Here is a 13,085-nt window from a genome sequence, read left to right on the forward strand (position 1 = left end):
GAGTGGGTTCTGAGAAAGGAGGACACAGAAGTGTCACAGATTTTCATAGAATCATAAGAATACCAGGTTGGAAGGGGTCCCCCAAGGATCTGATCTATCTAATGTGCTATCTAATTTTAAAAAATTAATATATAACAAATATATGAATATATTTGTATGTCTCTCTTAGGATTGGGGGGGGTGTGTTTGCCTATGTATATATGTACATACATATGTACCTTGGAAAGATAGTCAGTGGCTCAAACACCAAACAGGAGGGTGGATGCTGCCTGGAGAGGGATAATGCAGAGACAGATCAGCTGGATAGGAATTAACAATGTGACAGTGTCTGAAAAAACATAGCTGATGTCTTACGTTGTGTTAAGAGGACTACGGTGTGTAAAACAGGGAAGGCAATTATTCTGCTCTGCTTAGCACTCGATAGCTCTGAGCTGCAGCACTCACACATTGTTGGGAGCGTGGTGTTTCAGGGAAGACAGCCTGGAAGCAGCCACGAGCAGAGCAGCAGCCAGAACAAAGGGGTATAAATCCTGCAGGAAAAGGGTGAGAGAACAAGACGTGCAGAGCTTGTTGAAACAGAAGAGCAGATAACAGGGAGATAGATTACTGATAAATAAGAGAAGAGCTCAAAAGATAGCACTTAACACCTGAGAATTCTGAAGCACTTCATAAACACGTGCTTAAGACCGTCGTTTCCCTGGGATGCTTATTACATTGAAACCACTTTGGCGTGTGGTTAAATTGAAATAGAAAGTATAAGTGGTTTATTGAGCGTGGCAGAGAGGGGCAGGGGAAGCTCTGGATAACTGTTCTCCTGAAACCATTCTGCAGATTGCGTCATGGATTAAAATATGCCCTGTCTACCCCAGAACATAACAGAAGAAAACAAAGATGTGAGAGATTCGTGCTCTTCTTCATACCCTCTCTGCTACTCATACCTCATTGAGTAGGTCTCTGCTGGGCTGTTAATTCTATGAGCAATTGGACTGAGGAAAATTACCAGGGAAATTTTGCAGTCACTTTCATTACAGATATTATTACTGGTTGTCTATTGTAATCAGCAAAGCCTGTTTCATCAGTGTGATGTAGCAATTTTCATTTTCATTCTCTTGCGTGTGCTCCTGTGAACAATAACAGGGCAGCCCGTGAGGAACAGCTACAATTACAAGCTGAGAATGTCAGTCTTGCCTGATGAGAAGGGGGTGGTCAATTCCACCGAAGTTCCCTTTTCTCCTGCCTGCACGACTGCAGTAGCACAGACTTGTTTCCAGGCACACTGATGAAAAAACCTTTTCCTCCACTATTACTGAGACAGATTTAAGAATCTCTAAGAGAAGATTTCAGAGAGCCCTTAAGCCACACGAGCACTTGGCAGGTGGTACCCTTTTGCCTTAAGCTGTGGTACTTGCGGAGCCTGGGGTCCTTCAGCTGGTGGTATCAAGGCACTCTCTAGATGAGCCCTTACCAGGGAAGCTGCAGTCAGGGGAAGGCTGCAGCAGGACAATGGGCGTGTTTCTACACTTGCATTGCCTGTGTATATGCAGCCTCTGGGGCTGCTGTGTGTGCACAGAGACACAATGTCTGTCTCTTGTGAATGTCACCAGGCAGAAATCCTGGGATGAAGTCACAGGAGGTCCTGCAGGACTCCTGCTGCACCTCCAACTGCCCCACAGCTGGTTGGGAACAAGGCTCTCGGCTGATGGCTTCAGTGACCGTGGGTTGAGGTCCCATTGCGTTGAAGAGTACAGTCATGGTCCATGCTACAGTGAAAGACACACTGCAAGAAAGCTGCACTCAATGTTACTGGGGAAGGAAGGCTGGGTGGAGGAGATGTTTAGCCCTGTTTCATGCCTTTCTTTGGCAGCAAAGATACAATTTCTGAACTACTGTTTTATGGACCGCTTTTTCCAGGATGCAGAAAAACGTGACACCTTTCCTCATCTGCAGGTGCTCAAAGGAACGATGCTAAAATGTCTGAGCTAGTTGCATTCTCCCCAGATAGCAAAAGGCATGAGGGAAGCAGTACTTCACCTTGTGAGTGAAGAGCAGGTTGCTGGGTCCTGTACTGTCCAAGAGCCATCTCGGAGCTGTTTCAAGCTCGTTAGACAAGGGAGAATCAACAAGGATCAAGAGAAGTGATGACTGCTTAAACTGTTGACTGCATTTTTGATGCCAAATAGAAAAAAAATAATTTCTTTACCTACAAATAACTTCTTATCTATTACTGCAGTGGAGTCACGTTAGTCCACTGGGCTGCATGGACATCACTCTCTCTTTGGAGGTGTTTTTGGTCTAGCTATGTCAGTGGAGGGCATTTTTTTCTGTCTCAGCTGTTTCACCACATACCTTCTATTTCCCATGGGTATGCCTGTCTTGAAGTATGTAGGGCTTTAAAAAGGTTCTGCCTCCTGGAGGATTACCTAATCTAGTGGATGATCCATGCCTGTCAGAAAGGAGGTGTGAGCTCTCCTCATTAGTTATTAGTGAACCAGAACAGTTTTGGTGTCTGTGCCTGGAATGACCTGCTGCTATCTCATCTGGGGCAAGCAGGCTTTCTTTATACCTTCATAGCTGTGCTGCTTGAGAATGTCTGCAGTTGTACTGTGCTGGGCTTCTTTAACCTGTTGTCACTGTACATACCAGGGCTACCTTGGACATTAGCAAATCATTTTTCCTCTGGTGCAAAAATTCTTTAAATAATCTGATTTATACAATGCAGCCCAGTATAGTCTCTGGATCTTTGGTTTTAAATATTAATTAAAAAATAATTTTTAAAGTATTTTTGTTTGTTTGGTTGGGGTTTTTTTTTGTGTTTGTGGGTTTGTTTTTGTTGGTTTTTTTTTGTGTGGGTTTTTTTTTGTTTGTTTGTTTTGTTTTGTTTTTTTTTTGTAATTTGCAAGAATACATGTAGGCAATCTAGCAGGCGTCTAGACCGTGTAATTGTTCTAGCTTCATATCATTACTGCTTCCCTGGTCATCTCAGTAACTATCTTCCTCCAAAACATTGAACTCCTCGGAGTGCTGCCAGACTCTTACTGCCGTGCCAAGTCTACATCCCACTCTTCTCAGGTAGTCATTAAAACCACTCTGCTTCTACTACCAGTGACAAGTTAGGTCAGCTCCCACCCTCCCTGGGTTCAACTCCGATCATGCCAGCACTGGCATAAATTAGGAATAGCATTACCATGCCCAAACAAACCTACACTTTCAGTTTTTAGGATTAGTGAGAGAGGAGAATCCTTCCCAGGGTATCACACATCTGGCCCACCTTTAACACCCACATCATCATTATGGCCACTAACATCGTATGTATATGTATTTTTGTCAGCACCAAAGGCATTGGCTTCTTTATGTCAACCTCACTATAGACAGTGCCATGAAGAGAGGGGGGTATTCAGCTGGTTCTTGGTGGGTTTTTTTGTTACCATTCCTTAAGAAACAGAGCTAAGTTGCACGTTTATCTTCAGGCTACTGAAGTCCCTATTGTTCACGGAAGGCAATGAATCATTTATGATTCTTATCACAGGGTATAATCAGAGTGATTAATTCTCTTGGACCTGTGATTTCTTCCCCAAGCGCTGATACTCAGTAAAGTGACACTGAAATCAATCTGAAGCCTGAGAATAGTCTTTCATGTCTTCACCATCATCTACTGCTCACTAATAACATTACTTACAACCAGAATTGTTGCCCTCAGTTGATCAGTTATGTGTTATTGCCACCATCTATAAAGGTGCTTGGTCAAAGCACAGTTGTGGAGCTCATTAAAAAAAGACTCACAGAGCCACAGCCTTGCTGGCTCCTCATCCCTCCTGGGCAGGGATCGGTGGCCACAGACATCATGCACAAACCAACACCTCCCCAGAGCTGGGTCACCCCCCCTGCACTGCTTGTCACAAATTTGGGGTCCATGAGATCAGCTCATACCACATCCCCCTGCAGCACAATGCAGTGAGGGACGTGCTGAGTCACCGCTTGCAGAGGGGAATGTAGGAACGGGCAGGGACTCTTGTGCCCAACACGAGCATCAACACCGACTCTTACCTCCCGCAGAATTTTGAAGGACTCTGTCAAAGCCTTGCTCACAGTCCCCACTCCTTTTGCCTGCAGTTCTTCCACCAGCTGCTTGAAGTGCTGGCAAGAAGAGAATGAAAAAGACAGGAATGAGTTGTAGGCAGGGTGTTCCCTTTGACCAGGGGAGGAAAGGGTAGCCTAGACAAGTCTGTGCCACTGGGCTCCTGCTCCTTCACTTCTGCTGGCAGGGCAGGGGAGGTCAGCACTGGGATTGAGGGAGGTGGGAAAGTCAAATGGCCACTCCAGTGGTGGCACAATCAGGTTACACCTTTGCCCATGCAGCTACAGCAGCACTGCATTTCTCAGTCTCTGTGCTGTGTGTGAACCATTGACAGCCCATGGAAGATCAAGCCAGCGACAAACCCACTAGAAATCTGACTTTCCCTTATCCATTCCTTCAGGTAAAGAACATCCTGTGCATGCAAAAGCAACAGGATTGGGGGGGGAAAGAAAACATTTGAATGCTTGTCTACTACTTAAGAGGCATTGTTGTAAATTAAAACCTTGGAGCGCTCTCTGCAAGATATTGTTCAAAAGGCTTGGGGATCCTTTAGGAAACACTGTCTGAGACATCACCCTCTGGAATCATACTCTGTGACCCAGGACCAAGCTAGGAAAAGGAATTTGGAGAGAAATCTAGTTTTTGAAGACATGGAGGAATGTGCTACCCTCTCTAGTATTAATACAGAGAGAAAAAAAAGGAAGAAAAAAAGCCAGTATGGAGAGCTAAAAATACCAGTCAGCCTAGAGGGTGGTGGAGCAGCTGGACACAGGCTGACCACCTTGGGGCTGCAGAGGCCTCCTGGATGAGAGCAGCAAAATCCCTCACCAGGGAAAGCTTGCTGGCAGTACACCCTGATGAAGGATCAGACTAGGCTGAGAACACATTCACCAGGAAAGGGCTGGTTGTTCTCCCTTCTGAAGGCTGAAGATGTGGGGTTTCAAAGTTGGTTTGCCCTCTGCACACTGTTTTTCCACAGCAGTCTGGACTAGGTCTGCTTGTGGTCCGACAGTGGTGACCCTGGAAAGCTGGCTACTGCTCTTTAGTTATCCAGCTGACCCCATGTTACAGTGACTTACATTAAGAGAGCTACCTGAATTACACTGATGGGAGCCTGGTACTCACCTCTCTGTTGTCTCTGTCTGCTTGGACCAGGATACCCTTAAAACAGGGTTCAACAAAATGAACATAATCATTGTACTGCAAAGAGAAAAGGGAAAGAAAGGGGTTGTAATGGGAGAAAATCCGCAAAATGGGTTCATGTCTTTGGTGGATGTTCAGAAAGCAGTATGGAGCATTATGCTATTTTATACCTATTTCCCTTAAAAATTGCTTACAGTGATAATGGCAGATTAAAATTTTGACAAATCATCTATTTGTTTAAATAACACGTTAATTATAGTGTTTTGATGAGTTCTATCTGAGCATACCTACACAGCTCTTTCCCCACTCGCACTGTAGAGTTTTTATCCACACTCCATTAGCTTGTGCCCCTGGCCTTGCTTCTAGCACCATTTGCACATAGTTCTGACTTCTGCAGACTTTGTGAGTCCCCAGTCACCAGCTGAACTTTGCGAGTGGTTTTGTAACCTGAAGCTTGGTGCCTCTGGGTACACAGCTGAGCAATAACATACCCGGTAACCACACCTCCACAGAACGGTGATAATTAGTGAGGTGTATGCTTCTAGCCTGGCATGTTTTACCTCAGATGTGGAAACCTTTTCCTACAAGGTTCAGAAGAGTGTAATTCATAAGAGGCTCAGCTGATCAGTAGGAGCTCAGGTCAGGCTATAATGTGTCTGAGCCAGTAGGTTCTTGGTGTGAGTGCAGTAAAGAAATATATATATTATATGGTCTTTCTGGGATTGTTTTTGAAGAACAGATGATATTTCAAACTCCTTAATGACTCCTCTCCATTTTTCTGCCAACACTGTTCACTCTTCCATCTGTCCAGCCATATAAAGACAGAGCTGTTGCCATTGGAGTTTCTAATTATCTAACATAAAAAGCTATCGACAAAAAGTAGACTTTATATCTCAGTTTCTGTGCCCTGGCAAGCTTTCGTGGAAAGGAGCCTGGGGAAGGACATGATGCTGAAATAGCCTTGAAAATTAGAAGGTGAGCAGCCTTTAACCTGACACCAGTCTTGGCACAAGTCATGGAAAAGTTTTGCTTTCTGTGGTCAGTGGTACTAGTTCTCTGTGGGTAACCAGCCCGTCCTTATCCTAGTCAGGCCTTAAAAAGGAAGAGAATAACACCAAGACAACCTGACCAAACTCCATGCAGGCCTGTGCAGATTGACTCTGAACTGTACTGGCAGCCTTGCAGGGTGCTGGTGCACAAAAAGGCACATGGTGGTAATTTTCTAGCCTGGAAACATTATCCTGAGGATTATACTGCTACTGGACCCAAAGACAGCATTCTAAGCCAAGTGAATTTATTAGCTCAGGTCCCTGCTATCTTAGGTGCCTCTCTACAGCCCCTTGTTATCTGTTGCAGTCACACCCTCAAGTAAGCAAAAAGATGCAGCTGACATCCTCTGTAAAGGAGAGGTGAAATGACTCAGCAGCCACCCTGCTGACCACACAAAGCTGACTTCCCGACGGTAATTTTTGTTAATCTCCCATCCAACATAGCTCCTGTAGCTACATCACTGGAACACCTATAATTTGCTAAGGGGAAGGAGAAGTTGGTAAGAGGCACAAGGAAGGCAATTCAGTACTAGAATTGAGACAGACATACTGCAATGATGTTGACAAAGTCATTTTCTCCCAGAGTATCTAAAATGGTGACAATGGTGTGCTTGGCAATGGTCATCCTCAGGCCCTTCATGCTTCCACTGACATCCACAATGATGACAATGTCCTTGGGAGAGGTGGCCGCTTGGATGTACCTGTATAAAAAGAAGAGTACAGGGAAGCAGGATGAGCATCCAGGGAGGAGGAATGCTGAACATACTGCTGTCACACAGTGCTACCCACAGCATAACACGGACCACGAGCACAGCTATCCAGCAGGATCAGGCTGATCATTCCTACCAACGTGCCTCTTCCACAGCACCTCACTTCCTGCATTGGGAAGTGCTGGGCCTGCTCCAGACAGCAGGAGCTGACCATTGCTAAAGCCTTCTTTAGGCATGCTGAGTAGACCGAGTTAATATGTCACATTTCTGGAGTCTAAGCAGCCCTGTCACCAAGTTGCAAAATTATAAGGACAATGGGACAGAGAAAGGATACACTGGTGATTTCTGTGTAGATCCCATATGAAAAGCTGTTGCTGGCAGGTGATAGGGCTTCCTGCCATTACCTGTGTTTATGTACCCCCCTATCTCTCACAAAAGCAGGACAGGACAGTAACTGTTGCTCAGCAACTCACCAAGGTGTCACCTTTGAAAAGAGAGAGAGAGGAAGGCTGAACGGTGCTTTGGCCACATCTCTCCAAAACTTACCAGCCACGGTTTCTGCAGTCAAAGGAGATGACTCCATTCTCATCTGGTAACCATTTTATCCCTGAATAGAGCAGCAAAAAGAGCAATCAATACACACAGGCAGGCATCTGCTCCCTGCTCCCCAGGCACCCGCACTGCTGCTCGTCGTTGCCAAGACTGAACAACCCCATGGGGGCACACAAGTGTGGCCAGCAACAGCAGCACCCATTCTGCAGAAACCCAAGCAGAGCTGCGTGGTCTTTGGCAGTTCTCGGTAGACTGTTTGTAAAGTTTTTGTTAAAAAATGTACCTAGGCGTAATCTGTTCAAATTTGGGGAGCAATTGGATGTACTTTGAACTTTTTGCCACTTTGATGTAGTTCTCAACAACATATTTTTCTCCCTCAGGGTGGTTGAGAGCATAAAAAAGCAGCAGCGGTGACAGGGATGTGTCCCAGATTCCCTGCTAAAGGCTCTGTTCACAGCCATCCCTGCTTTCCCCTTCCCCAGCACGTGACAGGTCACAGAACAAGGGCACGCAGCCATCTGACAGAGTGGCCACCAGGCCAAGCTACAGCTGCAGAGTATCTCGTGGGTTCCTGTGAGCATGGGACCTCCCTCTCGTGCCATGACCTTATGTGCCACTCACAGCTGGTGAGTGGATAACAAGTCAGGCCGGCCAGCTGCATCTGCCACGTGTGTCCTCAGAGACAGAGAGAGGCTTTGGCCACTACTAAAAAGCCCAGGGGAGCATGAGGCAGGGAGCCCTGCCATGGGGGAGAGGGACGGTCTGCCATAGTGTTCTGCGAGCTTTTTGGAGGCCAGCCTGCCCAAGGGATACCCCTACCATCAGACTCCTCTGGGGTTGCAAGGACAACATACCTGGGGGGCTCGTTCACATGGGAAAAAGGGATTTGTGCCTGCTGGACATTGTCCCTTCAGCTTAAGCAACCCGTGCAAGGAGTATTTTGCTCACTGCACCCTGCCCTTCGATGGTCCCAGCCTTCCCAGATTGGACTCCTCCATGGCACGGACCCTGTCCTGCAAAACTGTTGTGTTGCACTGAAAGACAAAAACCAATCTGCTCTTTCACCTGGATAGAGCCTGAAAAATCCAGTGGAGCTGCCGAAGTACTGCCAGGTCAGCGTGGGATCCCTTTCAAAGTTGTCCACAAAAATAGGATTTAGGGCTTCTGACATGTAAACTCCATTAAGGATGGCAGGGTCTGTGGGGGAAAGAATAAAAATGGTGAAAAAATTGTGTAAAAGAAGGGAGGACATCTACCACCCCTGACAGGGGAGAGGGATGGGAACAGAGGCAACTCCAGGAGGAATGCAGCCTTATCCAAAGCTTTTGCATTGGGCAGGGAGTTGGATGCATCATTCAAAATAAATCCTGGAGGTCAGATCACCACTGGCCCCTGCAGGTGATCTCAGCATGGTCATACTCTGTTAACCTCATTTCTCTTTCCAGCCTTGTCTGCCCTTGAGCATTACATCTGGTTGGAAGAATGCTCTGAGAGACCCAGACAACCATCACTGTGCCAAGCACAGCTGGCACACCACACAGCTGGTACCTGAGAGGGGACCCTTCGGCTGTTGAAAAGCAACTGCCTGCTGCAACACTAACAGCCTTTCTGCAAATTGTGTTTAAATTCATGCTAGATGTAACTACTTAAGACAGAGAGGTCCTAAAATTTACACAATTTCTCTCTTTTGTCTTTTCCTCAACAGTTCTTTCTTTTTTTCTTTGCCTGCCCTTTCTCTCACAAAGCCTGGGCTGTCCTACCTCGCCCCCATCTCATCAGAATCAGTAGGATGTTGCAGATTCCAAGAACTGCTAGGAGGCCATGTATATTTGGTGTCTGTGTTGACTCACTGTCTCAGGAGACCAAAGAGCAGCAGCAGTAGAAACAGGGAATCATGAGAAACTGGTCATTGTATTAATGTTGAAAGGGTTGGGGATTTGACCTACCACTTCCTGTTTAGTTACTTTACTAAAGGCAGTTTTGGTCAAAATAAGGGAAAAAATGAACTGTGACTCCCCAGTGATGAGGTCAAAGTAAGTCTCATAGGAATGGAGAGCCAGTAGAGCTGTGGAGAGCCAGGCTTGATGCTGTTTGCAAAAGGAGTACTGCTGGACAATGCTCCTTGGAGGATCCCTGGACATGGAAGCAGCCCTCCATGTCCTGCTCATCGTCCAGCCATAGCCAGAGGAGCTGGTTAGTTTGTGCCAAGCTGTGCAGGCAGGAAATCAGCCAGCTGGGCAGTGCCTCTCTGCTGTCTCTGCCAGTGGCCATTTGTCCACCTCTCTGTCCTCTGCTGAGGGCAGCAGCCTTACACTGTGCAGCTCTGCTGTATCTACCCATAGCCAGCTCTGCTGCTGGCTCTATTGTGAGCAAGATTTTAGTGTCTGAGGCTGTCGGACCAGATGGAACTAATTTAACATCATGGGAGAAATAGCACTCCCTCTATTGTCTCTCTAAATAACACAGCAGTTGTGAGCACAGTCACCAGCGCCTGCCCCGTCTGGCCCTGAAGACTTTAAATGAGCTCCATCGATGAGAGAAGCAATGGCACTTTTTTTTCTTGTCAAAAATACACAAGGGGAAGAGCTGACAGGGAGGCAAGGAAGGAGCCAGCACAGGCAGCTCTGAATGTTGGCCAAAACAAGCTATAAACTTAAGACAGTTGCAACTGGCATCTCAACCTGCAGACACGGTTGTACGCTCACCAGCCCAGAGGAACCCGTTTCTGGGGTGTAGCTGGAGTGGTGTGAACATGCCCTTGGTGCCTCCTTGGGCTCCTGCAGCTGCCAAGGTGCCAAAGGCTTGCTGAGAACAGAAAACAGCCCAGAACAGTCATGTCCCAGTAGCAATTGTGAATCATGCCTAGTCACCTATGGATATGCTCACTGAGCGTTAAGAGTGTCCTTGTCGAGTGTTAATGTCTCCTGACACAAAGGTACTTGGAGTCTCAGTTCTCAGCTGAAATCAGTGAGATCCTTGACGTCTAAAGACTTTGATAGATCCAACCCTTCCTATAGAGCAACAATTGCCAATAAACTCACATCAGTTTTCACAGCATCTTTGTTTGAGTAAATGAACTGTAGGAGAATATACTGCCTGCCTAAGATGGAGGACTCCCATCATAAGAGGTTTTCCAAGAGCAGATTATACCTAAGTCCTGTCACAGTGACAGAGGACAGCACAGGCATGACTGTGCCTTGGGATAGTACCTTTCTAGCCCTGGTTTCTTTTTCTATTCCCATCCTTGTTTCCAGTATTATTACTGACAATTTCCACAGCAACCTACTAGCAGCGAGAAAGTAGAGGCCATTACCTTTGTTGTAGACATTGGTGGGGAGCTGGATATCACTGTATGTTGTGTTCACCAGCAGGTTATTGAAATGCTCATTTGGCTCCAAAATGAATTCATCTCCAAGCTCCACATAATTGTCATTTTCATCCTTCTCATTAATCAGGAGAGAGTTGTAGTAATCAAACTGTTGATGAAGACAATAGAAAAAAGAAAGACGAAGAGAGAATAAGACAATTACCAGTGTGGCTGAAAAAAACCACTCTTTAAAACATAAAGAAGGGACATATGGGGAATTGGGGCTTCAAACAGGATCAAGATGAGCAACAAACAAGCTACTATCAAATGAAAATGGCAAAGCTGCCAAAATGATGATTGCTGGCCAATTTCTTATTGTCAATAAGAAATGACTGAAAGCATGGCCATAGCCTGGAGCAGAAGAGCCACTGAAGAGCAAAGGGACACAGTGGCAGACTCCTGTGGTCCCTCAGAGGTATTTAAGTGATTAGCTGGAGAGCTGGAGTGTCTCACTGGGTCTGGCTCCCAGGTTTAATACAAGGCATGTCAGTGCCGACCTTACTTGCCCTGTCTCTACAGCTGTCATTTACTAGGGTTAACTCCTGGTGTACATCCAGCTAGGATTATCCCCTCATTCTGTCACTCCAAGTGGCAGGCACTCATCAAGAGCAAAGGATCAAGCAGAAGGTGCTCAAAGACAACACAGTTTCCTCCCTGTGAAGGTCAATGGGGATTTATTATCTACAGTCACTTTAGTACATTTAGGACGTTCTTCGCCCTTGGATAACCTGTTTTAAGATGTTTTTGCTGATTTTATCTTAGCCACAGGTTATTTAAGGATTTATGTTCAAGCACCATCAGTATTCAGAGGGTGCAGATACCAAATCATGTATGTCAACTCATCCATGACCCTTACTGGGAATGCAGGTGACCCAAACACCATGACTAATGTGATTCTTAAAAACAAATAAACAAACAAACAAAAAAAAGAGGTAGGAGAGATGAAATTAGTAGCTAGCCTGATTTCAACAAGTGTTTTCATTCTCAGCTTTTCCCTGCACTGAGATGTCTACTTGCAGGGTTAGCCTGCACTTCTGCTCGTGTATCTGTGCTTGTACTACAGACAGAGAACTTCCTTGAACAGAATTTTCCCTCCAGTTCCTCTCACCAGCAATAATCCCATAGTTTGGCCACAACTAACAGTTATTAACAGAAAGCCAATTATCCAAATTGCTTGGACAGCACCAAACTTTCACCTAACGGAAGTCCTGACAAGTGGGTGCCTGTCTGGTAGAGGAAAAGATGGTGGGAGCTGTTGAGAAAGATGGTGAGAAGCTCACTTCATTTGGATTAACAGTTTGCTATGGGTATTTGTAACAGCATCCTCCTTATTGCTCATTCACACTCAATTTTTAGCTCATTTTCCAGTCAAGTAACCCACCAAGTGCCAGCTAACTTGCTAATTTGCGCCACATCGGTCTGCAGTAAAAGTTATGCCAATAATATCACACACCCTAGTGTCTTCCCAAATCCTTCCCCTCCCAAAGCCAAAGAACTAATCTCTCTGGTGTTACTGATTTGGGATCTGCCAGGGGAGTCTCTTATTCACAGTAGTCTCTAGTCAAGCTGAGTGTCCTGAAGGCGAGGAGATTCCTAACCTGTCCAGGAACCTGAAGTGGCTGGGTTCCTGGCTAGGCCTATCTTTTGACTTGTCTCTCTGAGGATGTGTGTCATATTTTGTCACTGACCAGGATAAACTTACCTCCAGCGAGGAGTTGTACTCATGGTTCAGATCTGCATCTTCTGCTGCTTCCACCAACCTCTAACACAAGCACACAGAAAGAAAGATGAGTGAGTGCTGTGGCAAGCCCTTCAGAAGCTCTTCCAGCTGTATCAGCCATTCACACAATTAATGAAAAGGCACAACTGCCTCTTTCACCACAAAAGATCATGGAGCTATAAACTTCCCTCCTCCTCTCCTTTTCTGCTGACCTATCATTCTGTGCTGCAACTTTATAGCTTGGAAGGTATATTTGCAACTATTTATTGCCAAGTGTATTCACACCTATTTACTGCAGAGTCCCTACTAAAGCCCTGAGCAATTTTAGGTATCACAGGACATATACAAACAGAAACAGGTCCATTTAGAGAAACAACAGACGGAGATTTAATTTCGTTTTCCATGAACCCTTCCAAAAAGCCATGGGAAAGACTTTTCAGACCCAGCTTGATGTCAGTATCTCATCAAA

At 45.8% G+C, this 13,085-nt stretch overlaps 1 protein-coding gene across 1 annotated transcript in view; it reads right to left on the minus strand.

The window, feature by feature from the left end:
* The window catches only part of CACNA2D4 (calcium voltage-gated channel auxiliary subunit alpha2delta 4), a 129,028-nt gene that overhangs the window by 103,218 nt on the left and 12,725 nt on the right, over nucleotides 1-13,085 (minus strand). The window contains exons 4-10 of the mRNA XM_032688544.1: nucleotides 12,599-12,658; nucleotides 10,843-11,005; nucleotides 8,595-8,726; nucleotides 7,524-7,584; nucleotides 6,818-6,968; nucleotides 5,201-5,275; nucleotides 4,045-4,134 (exon numbers count right to left, since the gene is read on the minus strand). Coding sequence (XP_032544435.1) covers nucleotides 4,045-4,134; nucleotides 5,201-5,275; nucleotides 6,818-6,968; nucleotides 7,524-7,584; nucleotides 8,595-8,726; nucleotides 10,843-11,005; nucleotides 12,599-12,658 — 732 coding nt within the window. The remainder of the gene's footprint in view (nucleotides 1-4,044; nucleotides 4,135-5,200; nucleotides 5,276-6,817; nucleotides 6,969-7,523; nucleotides 7,585-8,594; nucleotides 8,727-10,842; nucleotides 11,006-12,598; nucleotides 12,659-13,085) is intronic.

This window comes from Chiroxiphia lanceolata, chromosome 5 (genome assembly GCF_009829145.1).
Source record: "Chiroxiphia lanceolata isolate bChiLan1 chromosome 5, bChiLan1.pri, whole genome shotgun sequence".
NCBI classification, from domain to species: Eukaryota; Metazoa; Chordata; class Aves; order Passeriformes; family Pipridae; genus Chiroxiphia; species Chiroxiphia lanceolata.